The 11,068-nt window shown below is 50.8% G+C and overlaps 1 protein-coding gene and 3 non-coding genes across 4 annotated transcripts; all 4 read right to left on the reverse strand.

The window, feature by feature from the left end:
* Positions 1–2,076: 2,076 nt before the first annotated feature.
* NCL (nucleolin) lies at positions 2,077–9,958 on the reverse strand. Its single transcript, XM_059822607.1, has 15 exons — positions 9,878–9,958; positions 9,044–9,151; positions 8,159–8,444; positions 7,667–7,813; positions 7,052–7,234; positions 6,755–6,838; positions 6,374–6,509; positions 5,846–5,982; positions 5,211–5,337; positions 4,855–4,988; positions 4,357–4,492; positions 4,098–4,249; positions 3,424–3,550; positions 2,744–2,973; positions 2,077–2,557 (listed from the first exon to the last, which is right to left on the reverse strand). The coding sequence occupies exons 1-15, from the start codon at positions 9,893–9,895 to the stop codon at positions 2,478–2,480; spliced, it is 2,085 nt and encodes a 694-aa protein (XP_059678590.1). The 5' UTR covers positions 9,896–9,958; the 3' UTR covers positions 2,077–2,477.
* Positions 3,103–3,242, reverse strand: LOC132317780 (small nucleolar RNA SNORA75). Its single transcript, XR_009484181.1, has one exon. It is a non-coding gene; the product is annotated as a small nucleolar RNA SNORA75 (small nucleolar RNA).
* On the reverse strand, positions 3,887–3,963 carry LOC132317783 (small nucleolar RNA SNORD20). The gene has a single exon (XR_009484184.1). It is a non-coding gene; the product is annotated as a small nucleolar RNA SNORD20 (small nucleolar RNA).
* LOC132317782 (small nucleolar RNA SNORD82) lies at positions 6,578–6,647 on the reverse strand. The gene has a single exon (XR_009484183.1). It is a non-coding gene; the product is annotated as a small nucleolar RNA SNORD82 (small nucleolar RNA).
* Positions 9,959–11,068: the final 1,110 nt, after the last annotated feature.

Here is an 11,068-nt window from a genome sequence, read left to right on the forward strand (position 1 = left end):
CTGTCCAACACCCTCTCCTCGCGCTGAAGATGGCCACCTTGCTGTCCCCATCACCCTTCCCATGGCAGGACCTTGCTCACTGCCTTTTTTCCCCCAACCAAAGCACCACCACAGGGTGACGCATCCCCTGGCCATAGCGCAATGGGATACACACGCCACGGGTCAGCAGCGACCCCAGAGGAGAGCAAGCCATGTCCACAGGGACAAACCCGCATCAGGTTTGAACCTGGCTGGGGTGAAGGGGAGGAAACCCATGGATGAGCCCGTGGGTCTCACCTCGGTGTTTAGGCACTGGGGGCTTGGTTCCCGGGGCTGGCACCCAGCTCAGCTGCTTGACATGGCGATAGGGAGCGGAGAGGCCAGCAAAGGGGACCAGGACATGCTGGACTTGGCAGGCTGGGCCACCTGCCACTGGGGCCAGCACCCCATGGCACCAAAAACTTCACAGATGGGGACAAAAGGCAAATAAACGCTGAGTGGATGCACTGGTGGATGCTCTTACTCTTCCTGTCTCCAGTGTAAGCCAGGGCTGTCTCCTGCTGTGGGACACCTCCCCAGGGTACAAGCAAATACTCCAGCCAGGGATCCGGGGTTCCCCAGTGGGAGCAGGGCCCATGTTCCAGTATGAAAGTGGGGCCGGCCCCCGTGGGGCAGGGATGGGGTTGACTGCAGGATGAGGCGAGTTACAGCAGGGACGCGGGGGGGGGAAGGATGCTGTTCAGCCTCCTTCACGGAGGAGGAGGTGTCCAAGCCCTGCCTGCTGTTCGCAGGACATCAGCGGCTGCCCAAGGCGGGTGAGGACGCCCCGGGGCCCGCCTCGGCTCCTCACGGCGCGGGGCTGGCAGCAGGTCGGTCCGCTGTGCCGCCCGAGTGCGGGCGGGTGCTGCCCCCTGGCGGCCGGCCCCCGCGCCGCCGCCCTCCGACCATTTGCCGCCGGGGCTCGGGCGCCGGCTCTAAAATGGCTGATGCCCAAAGGGCTGGAGAGGAGCCCGGTGCTCAAGGCAGGGGGAGGAAGGACACACAAAGCTCGGGCCGGGTCTCCAGCAGAAGTAGAACCCTCAAGCCAGAAGCAAGCACTCCTCCACTGCTGTAAATATAAAACATTTTATCTGCAGAAACCACCCTTTTTCTCTTCCAGTGGCTCTATGTTGGGAATCCATCTGCAGAATGAGACGAGCACATCAGCATTTGAGGAACTACAGACCTTGCATGGCAGTAAAAAGGTGTGAGTGTTGCTACACTACAGGAGAGCCATTAAGGTCATTGCCGGCTAGCTGGGATGAAGAGCCCACAGCAGAAGGTGGCAGAGGACCTTTCACCAGGACACAGGCCATTGACGTCTGAGTCTGCAGGTACCTGTGCCCGGGGAGGCCTGAGCCAACAGCTACCCGGCCCTGCAGCCAATGCTGCCCAACTTAAACCAAAACAGCAGCACCCACATGCTGCAGTCACTCAAGAGCAGCCCTGTCCCCTTAACGGCTGCCACTGCAGGACACCAGCCAAGTGCCTGGCTGGAAAAAGAGGCCAGTAACTATCGCAGAGGGACTGGACCACGACTTAGCACCTTCAGGCCCACGCTGCTGGAAGCACTCACCCATACCAAGCCTAAGCAAAACATCAGAAGGCCCAGGTTCGGTCAAGGTGGAAAGCACAATGACTGCCCTGAGCCCGTGTTTCAATATACTTGCTTCACACTGAGGGACAAGTCAAGAGGAGACAAGAGGCAATGTCTGGAAGAGTGTGATTGAGGTGCAGGGCCTTGGTACAAGATCCAATTTACTCATTTGTTTAAAAAAAAAAGTAAAAGAGCAATTGGCCAGCATGCAACATTACATACATCTTCAGTTTAAAAATGTCTGTAGGCACAGGGCTTACCTCAGCTATTGCATTCCCCTCCCCTATTCCTTCTTGCAGGCACTCTTAAGCATAGCATACGTATGTTGCTCGGAGCTGACGCAGGCTAGAGCAGAAGCAGGACACTAGCAGCTGCCTGTGACATTAGTGACCTCAAGAGAGAGAAGGTTCAAGACAATCTCTCACAGCCCTGCTTCATTTAGCGGCACAGGAGTAACACGAACCAGTTTAGGTCCTTTAATCTGTCCAAGACAGGGTGCTGAAGCACAAATGATAAAACATTCTGCATTTTTACAGCAAAAATGCTACAGAAGTTTATAGGAAAAAAAAAATATTTTTGTACATGGGTAAAACATTGTAAATTCAAGACAACTCACAGACAAGGGCTAAACTCCCACACCTATCGCTCATTTTTTAAAAAGTTCGTTTGAATAGGCAAGCAGTCAAAATGGCTTGCTCTCTCTTCCTTGAAATGAAAACTGTATCTTCCAAGTGGCTCACAGTACTGCTTCGCATCTTGGAATGTCCTCCGAAGGCTCCGCCAAGATAAAAGGAGAATAAAAACCCCCGGAGTCCTTTCAGATAGTCTCAGAGAGCAGGAGAAGGGAAAGAAAAGGGGAAGTTTATTCAAACTTTATCTTCTTCCCTTGTGGCTTGTGATCTCCACCTCCTCCTCTGCCTCCTCGGAAGCCACCTCCTCTACCTAGAAAGAAAATCAGGTCAAGAAGCAGAGTTACAGGAATCCCTGCAGATACACCACTGCCCTTCCAAACCCATCCTGATTCACACCACGTGCTCTGTGGCAGCACCACACCATAATCCCAAGAATGGTTTGGGATTAATTTTTAGGCACACCCCCTTTAGGACAGCAGCATTTGTCTCTTCTTACCTCCAAATCCTCTGCCACCACCTCTGCCACCAAATCCACCTCTTCCTCCTCGGCCTCCTCCTCTGCCACCACGACCACCAAATCCACCACCAAATCCGCCGCCACGTTGAAATTCACCCTTTGGCTTGGCAAAATCAAGGATCACTTTGTTTCCATCTATCTCTCCGTCCTCCATGGCTTCTTTAGCTGCTTTGGCATCTTCTGGGGAGCTGAAGTCCACAAACCCAAACCTAGGGAACGGGTTAAGAGAAAGACAGACAAACTCCATGAGCTGTAGCACCACCTGCAGGTACTCGACAGCAATCCCTTTGGAAACAACACCTGCACTTCTGCAACCACACAGGGACCAGGACCATGTTACTTGTAGAACAGCAGTGGCTAATCACAATCGATGGGAGCCCCATTGTGAGTTTGCCAGTACTGAACAGTTAATATGCTTCTCGTGCGAATCCATAGGCTGCCACGGATTTGTTGGCAGGAAGGAGCTCATTGAGAAGTGGGCACATGCTGCCCTCTACAAACAGACCTGAAGCAGGGTAAGCTTGTTCTCTACTTACATGCAATTTACTAGCTTCAAAGAATCACCCACATGAGCATGAAAAACACCCTCCACTGCATAAATCAGTTAAAGTGAGGCTTTTTGTAGTAACTGAACTAATCCCAGGTGATGTTTAACATACCCTTTAGATGATCCAGTGTCTCTGTCTGTGACTATTCTAGCACTTATAGAGCCTTCAAACGACTCTCTTAGCGTCTCCTCTGTGGTGTCCTCAGAAAGGCCTCTGACAAACAATGTTTTACTTTGTTCTGTGGGAAGAGAATACATTCAGAGGTCATTATATCAGAGCAAGGCAACCATCAGTTTCTTAACATCACATCCAGCTTGCACTACTGGCTCCTAGAACAGCTCACAGAGCTAAGGGGTTTGTTTTGAAGTAACAGCTCAGGCACTTAATGAAGTCCTTGAAAAAACTTTTTCAGGAGTGCAGTTAGAACCTGATGTCAAAGTACCTCCATCAGCCAGCCTGGTACTGACAAAATAGTAATTTTTCCTGTTGTTGTGGGTGTTTTTTTATTTTTTCTTAATTTTTAAAAATAGATGCTTGCATCTTATCAATAGGGAATCTAAACAGACAGACACTGCTGGATCAGCACTTGACTATCTAGAGGACTTCGGCAATAGTTTCATCAGCATTTCAGACAGTCAGTCATCATATCCAGCACTCACTTATGATGCAAGTCTTTCACTCCACAACCATGCTTTGTTTTTTTAAAAGCACCCCTAAGTTTGCATGAATGGTGCACTCGTGCCACAGCTGTCTCAAGATCAAACAATCAAACATTTAACACGTACGATTAAAACCTCCTCTTGCATTCATGTTCCCCTTCTGCCACGCTGGTGAACTGAATTCCAGTCTGATTGCTCTGCCTTCGATCTCTGTGTTGTTACAGGAATTCAATGCCTCTTTGGCATCCTCAGTTGTGGGAAATTCTACAAACGCATACCTATTTAGAGAGGAATATTTCAGTCAGCCTGGGAGCACAAGGGATCTGTGGAGGTAAGTCACTTGCAACGCCAATTCATCAGGTGTCAGGAGAGAAGCACAACATACCCTTTAGGCCTGCCCTGGTTGGTCTGTGGCATCTTGATGGAAGAAGCTTTCTTAAACAGTTCTTGAAGAGTCTCTTCTGAAGCAGCGTACGAGAGGTTGTTGACAATTAGGGTCTTTGACTCCCTCTCTCCACCTCCTATGGAGAAAACTCAATGCTGTAAGTGCAAGTTTGGAGGAGAATTCTCCCTTCCTCTAGGCACAACATACTCTCTAGGGTGAGAGTAGTTGTTGCTCCCTCCTCACCTCAAGGTGAGGCACAAGGCTAAGCACAACACTGTTTTGGTCACGTAGACTAGTTGTCTCCCATTGTCAGAAACATGCAGTAGAAACATAAAATGCATAGAATGCAGAGCACAAGTTAGGCAAAAGTTCCCTTCCTGGTATCTTACAGTTTTCCTGCAGTGCTTCAAGGTGCTCTATCCCTAGCAAACTTCTGAAAACAAGTGCAATTAAATACTAAATGTCATTTGCATGTACATTATTGCTCTGAAAAAGTACCTTTCTGATGTTCTTGATGGCTCTTCTCACCAGTGAAGTCAATGACCATGGCACGACCATCAATTTCTGTGCCCTGCTTCTCCTCCAGAGCTTTGTTTGCCTCAGCTTCCGTTTTAAATTCAACATAGGCCATCCTACAGCACAGAAAATAACATAAGCAAGTCATTCCTGGAAGGAGGCATTAAGTTCATGGGGCAGGGGGGGGAAGGATGAGGAAGAAAAATGCTTCAAAAATTAGCATTTTCAGTACACCTAATGCAGCAGGTCCCTTAAGGTAGCGTAAGGACGCAAGCTTATCAAAATAAGCCAAGAGTCTGAGGAACAGCAAACATCTAACAGTCCTCTCAGCTACATACCCTTTGCTGTTCCCTTCCTTGTTCATTACTATTCGGATTTCTAGTGCGTTTTCAAACACTTCTCTTATTTCATCTTCAGTTAAGCGGTAGGGCAGATTCTTCACAAACAGTGTTCTAGCATCTCTCTCTGCAAAGAAAGAAAAAAGTTACTTTCACATTACCAGAAAAAAAAAAATCCCTTCTCATCTACACTGCCAGTTCAGTGAGAACCAGAGTGAGTTGATCCAGCAGAAAATAAGCCACAATAAACATTCACGTTTTCAGAAGCTGAAAAAGCAACTACTACGACAGTTACTTAGGCTACTTCTCTTGAGGTCACTAAGTTCATAAAACAGGTCCTAAAGCTTCAGAAAGAGCCACATTTCCTCCTCAGATCCCCAAATATGCATTATTTTTTGGATCACATTTCCAGATACACTAGTCTGAACTTGCCTATCCACATGTTAGCATTTGAGAAACTGTTTATGATATAGAGCACAAACCAGGAAGAGCTGCCTTAAAAAGAGCAGAATAGAAGCCATCAGTAGTACAGCAAGCCTACTCCAAGGCCCGATTATGACAACTCTTCGTTTATATGCAGTATTCAGAGTGTGGTATTCAGGTATTTGTGTGGTATTCAAAGTTATGGGCCATACCTTTCTTATTTTCTTTCATCGTTTCCTTGCTCTTTGCTTTTTCCAGTTTGATTTCCACACCCATTAACTTCTTCCCGTTCAGTTGGAGACCTTTATCCAGATCTTCAGCAGATGAAAAGTCTACGTAGCCAAATCGCCTGAAAGAAGAGTAACCTTACTATTTAAGCTGATCTATCTCTAGTAGCAGAGAACACAAACAGAAACCCAGAACCAGAGAGGTCCCCACTGGTCAAGTTAAAGTGTTAATAAAACAAATGCTAACTGGCCCACATAACCAAAACAACAGCAGAGAACAGCACCTCCGTACTGAAGTGGCAGCTCTCCCTTTAGGGAAATGCCATCTGAAAAAGCTGCAAGCCAGTCAAGTATTACACCCTTATTTGGACTGCACCTCTTCCAGCTTCCATGCACCATCAAGCAACCCTCCCAGCATCTTGAAGGGAACCAGCATCAGCACAGTTATACCTCTCCAAACAAATTACTGCCAATTAAAAGAAATAAGCAGTAATATTCTACTGATGAACTCACTTGGAAGCACCAATTCTGACATCTAGAACTTCAATATTCTTCTTCCCAAAGAATTCTTTGATGCCAGTTTTCAGTTCTTCATAATCCTTGGTGGGGACCAAATTTCCCACAAAGAGGGAGAAAGCTGAAGTGGGCCCTTTAAATGAAAAGATAATCAAGTTTTTTAAGGCAGTTAAATGAGGTGGAAGTCAGATTCCAGCTTTAGCACATCAGTTTCTGCTCAAAAGTGACATCATACTTCAGTATTAAGTCCCTTATAATCATCATTTGTGCTGGAAAAAAAACCCACTCAGCATCTTCTCCCTTCAGTTATGTAGCTCACCCAACAGTTCAGTAACAATCCATCAAACAAGCATCATTTGATGATCCCACACCACCTACCGTCTGTTTTCTTTTTCTTGGCCTCCGGTGCACTTTTATTGGCCATTTCTTTCTTCCTCTTTCCAGGCGCTTCCTTGACAGGTTCTGTGATAGAGAACAAACAACAACAACACTGAAATAAAAGTACAAACCAACTTTTCCTATACTGGATCAATACAGGAACATTAATCTTTACACAAGACTCTCTTGTCACTACAGCAACTGTTCCTCAGCCCGAAAGACCACGGTAGGACAAAAATTTTGCCCAGGCATCTTTCCTGTTATTAGAATTATGATCTCAAAAACATTTAAACTCACTTTCATCCTCACTTTCCTCCTCAGCATCCTCTTCATCCTCCTCCTCCTCATCCTCATCTTCATCATCATCGTCTTCATCTTCCTCATCTTCAGAGTCTGCCTTGGCTTTCACTGGCGCAACCTTTGCTGGAGTAGGTTTCTTCACTTGGACAGGGGTTGTGTCCATGGCTTCATCTTCAGACTCTGAAACAAGTTGAGCACAAGATTTCAGACACATCAAGAATTAAGCCCCTTCTGAGACTGAGAAAATTTCATGAAGTAAAATAGTGTTTTTCATGCCTCCTTAAGTTTGTATGTTCTCAGGAAATGAGTTTAATATATTTATAAAAGCTGCTTCTCCCTTAAGTTTTACTGCATTAAAAAAACAATACCTGTTCTCCAAGAGTAAAAGAAGTTTTACTAGCAATAGGGAAATCAACACCCACTCAACCACAAGTGATGGACACTAGTAGCCAGCTAAAATCAGATGGGCACTAAATGGAGACACACACACACTCTGCATCGCTCTCGCTAATCCATTAAGTCACCCCCGCCAGCTCCCTGTAAGTGTTTATTAGTTTAACATCTTTTTTTTTTTAATAAGAGTCAGACAAAGTTTTCGTAAATTCCACATACCATCATCTTCTTCCTCATCATCATCCTCATCCTCCTCCTCCTCTTCAGATTCTTGCTTTGCTGGCACAACTGCAGGCTTTTTGGCTGGTACTGCTGCAGGCTTTTTGGCTGCAGGCTTCACAGGCATTGCTGGTTCCTCGTCCTCATCTGCACCAAAAGCACAGCAAGTATTTACCCATACCACTCAGCCTTCAAACGTTACCAGTAAAGTACTTTGTTTCACAAGATTTTGGCAAAGTTCACGAAGAATCATCAGGGAACTAGAAGATACTTCACATGCTGTGTGTAATGCAGCTGCAGCCGAAGTTCTCCTCCAAACATCAGATTCCCCACCTTTCCTTCCTCACCACCTTTTAATCAATGAACCCCCCCTCTCTCAAGTATAAGCCATACTGAACGTTCAATTCTAAAGGTACTCAAATTCAGCAACTTGATCGGACCAGCTTTAGTCAGCTTATACAAAGATAAATACATATTTCAAAAGTAACTTACCAGAATCATCTTCCTCTTCCTCCTCGTCCTCATCATCATCTTCCTCATCATCTTCATCTTCCTCCTCACTCTCTTCCTTCTTGGCATTCTTTCCATTTTTCGCTCCTTTGGTTAGGACAGCAGCCTTTTTAGGTGATGGAGCAACGGCCTTTTTAGCTGGAGTAGCTACAGCCTTCTTGGCAGGTGTAATAGCCTTTTTCGCAGGAGTAGCAGCCTTCTTTGCAGGGGTAGCAGCCTTCTTCGCTGGTGTAACTGCTGCTTTTTGTTGTTTCTTCTGAGGGATCACCTGAAATACACATTAGCGTAAGACTAATGCTGGCCCTTTAAACTACTCTTACTTCAATGTCAGACAATATATAGCAACTGCAATCTAAAGCATATCCTCTGACAAATTTAGTTTGTGTTGAACGACCTTAATTGCCTATTCTGTTGAATTAATAAAGCTCAAAACCAGTTTTTTCATGCTTTTAACAGACTGCTTATGGAACATCAAAGCATCTCCAAACTCCCTGGTCCTGAAGCAAGACCAGAGATGTCTCTAGTAGCATTCAGTAGTTTGAAATTTTTAGTCTTGCAAATTATTTGCGTGTGATAAACCCCTTATTGCTGATGCCCTACTGGAGTAATCCACTTGCTCATCAGCACTAGGAACAGCTGTAAGATCCCAGCAGTCCTTCCAAAGCCTGGAAGGACAGACTTAGCAGCTAAGCAAGTTTTCCTCACATTGCTTTCCTCTTATGAAATCCAGTTGATTTTTTAGCCACAGTTAACTGACAGACGCCCACTGTTTATCAATATTGATTCTCTGTCACACACTATGTACCCCCAACCCTCATGACACTTGTAACACGTGCATTCTTTCGGCTTCATTTCTAGCTTGATCACCTCTTCTCCGCTGCTTTCCTCTAGCTCAGAGGACTCTTCTTCCTCGCTTTCCTCGACCTTTTTGGGGGGAGGAGCCATTTTTTTCTGTTTGATCTGATTCTTGGGAGTCTGAAAGAGAGAGCGAGCTGTTAGGCGGCGTTCGTTTCCCCGCCCGTCAGCGAGCAGCACGTTTACGCCCCGAGGCGCCCCAGCCACCTGCGAGCGCTCGCACCGGCGGACAATTGTCCCAACCACGTGGCCGCCCCGCCTGCCCCCGCGGCGCCCCACGGGCCGGTGCAGCCCCGCCGCGGGGAAGGGGCGGGACACGACCCGGGGGGGGGGGGTGCTCGGGCCGGCGGCGGTGCTCGGCCGCCCGCGCCTCTCGGCGGGGCCCTCCCGGGGCGGGCGGGGGGCGCCCCGCGCGCCCACGTGTTCGCTCTCCCCGGCGCACCACGTGGCCGCGCGGCGGCGTAGCCCCGCCCCCCCGGCTGCGCGCGCTCGCACGCGGCGCGCGCCGAGGTGCCCCCCCCCCCTTCACACACGCACCGCAGCCCCCCTCCCCCCCCCCCCTCGCGGCCGGGCCCCCGCGCGCGACAAGACGGAGGAGAAAGGGACGGGACGCGGGAAGGCCTGAAACCGCTCCCACCAAGTGCGCGGCCCCTCCCCCCGCCGCCATCTTCGTGGTGCGGGAGGGGAGGCCTGGAAGCCGTCGCGCGGCCTGAGGAGACGGCGGCGGGAAGGCGGCCCGGCTCGCCCCGCTCCCCCCACCTCGATCACCATCCGCCCGCCCCGCCACGGCGGCGGCCGCTCGCTTCCCGCCTGGCGGCCGAGCGCGGCCCCGCCCGGCGCCCTCACCTTGGCGATCTTCACCATGATGGCGGCGGTGCCTGGCGGCGCAGGGGCGGCGGCCGAGCTGTCTCAGGAGAGGGGTGGGCACGTCCGGCGGGGCGGCGGCGAGGAGCGGAGCGGGCCCCGGGCGGTCGGCGGGAGCGGTGGCGAGGCGCTGGCGATCCGAACCGGGGACTGAAACGAAAGAGCGAGCGCAGGCCCCTTCCGCTCGCTTGCCTAGCCCTCCGCCACGCCACGCCCCCTACGCCCCCGCTTCAGCCAATCGCCGCGCGCGCCGCGCCGCCCGGCCAATCGCCGCCCCCGCCCCTCGAGCGCCTCCGCCAATCTCCGGCGCTTTGCGATCAGCCAACGGGAAAACGCGTTACAGCCGCCGGCGAGAGCGAGTTTGTGAGGTGGGGGGCAAGAGCGGGGGGACGCGCTGCCCGCCCGGGAGGAATCGGCGTTAGCCAATGAGAAGGCGGCAGCTCGGCGCCTGCGCCCTGATTGGGCGGTGGGGCTTAGCGGAGGGTGGGCGTGGCTGGGGCCGCGGGAGAGCACGTGGCGATCGGCGGGCCACGTGGTGGTGCCGGGCCGGGGCCGGGACAGGGGGTCCGGGCGTCGCGGGGCCGGGAGCGGGGTTCCGGGGGGCCCGGGGCGAGCCTGCCAGCCGCGGTGCGCGGCGCCGGGCCCGGCTTCCCGGGCCGGCTCTACGGCAGCTCGGCTCCGGGGGTGGAACTCTGCCTGAGCATGCTCTTGCCTTTTCCTTTGGTCTTGGTAAAGGGACGGGGCTGGGGCCTCCCCAGAGCTGCCTCTGCCACAGCCTCCGCTCCCCCCGGCATCCCGTCCCCGACCTGGGGCGGCACTAAGCCCCCCGGGACAGCTTGAAGCATCCCCGGGGTCTGGCCGGTGGTGCAGCTGCTGGGGTTGCAGTTGGCACAGGAGCACCGTGCAGCTGCCGCCCTCCGCTGGCTCCCGGCAGGGAGAAAAGGCCCAGCGCTGGAGGAAAAAATAAAACTGTGCTTGCCTCATGAATGCTTTTGAATTCACAGAATCACTATGGTTGGAAAAGACCTGTTAGATCATCAAGTCCAACCATCAACTAACACCAGCATGCCCATTAAACCATGTCCCACAATGCCTCGTCCACACGTTCCTTGAACACCTCCAGCGATGGTGACTCCACTACCTCCCTGGGCAGCCTGTTCCAGTGTCTCACTG

The sequence above is a fragment of the Gavia stellata genome, chromosome 11 (genome assembly GCF_030936135.1).
Source record: "Gavia stellata isolate bGavSte3 chromosome 11, bGavSte3.hap2, whole genome shotgun sequence".
Taxonomy (NCBI): Eukaryota; Metazoa; Chordata; class Aves; order Gaviiformes; family Gaviidae; genus Gavia; species Gavia stellata.

Excerpts from the sequence above, each read along its gene's own strand:
- NCL (XM_059822607.1), bottom strand. Across the intron at positions 7,235-7,666 it reads TGATGAGGAAGAAGATGATG|AGTCTGAAGATGAAGCCATG; the intron begins GTATGTGGAATT and ends AACTTGTTTCAG. Across the intron at positions 5,338-5,845 it reads GATGAAAGAAAATAAGAAAG|AGAGAGATGCTAGAACACTG; the intron begins GTATGGCCCATA and ends CTTTCTTTGCAG.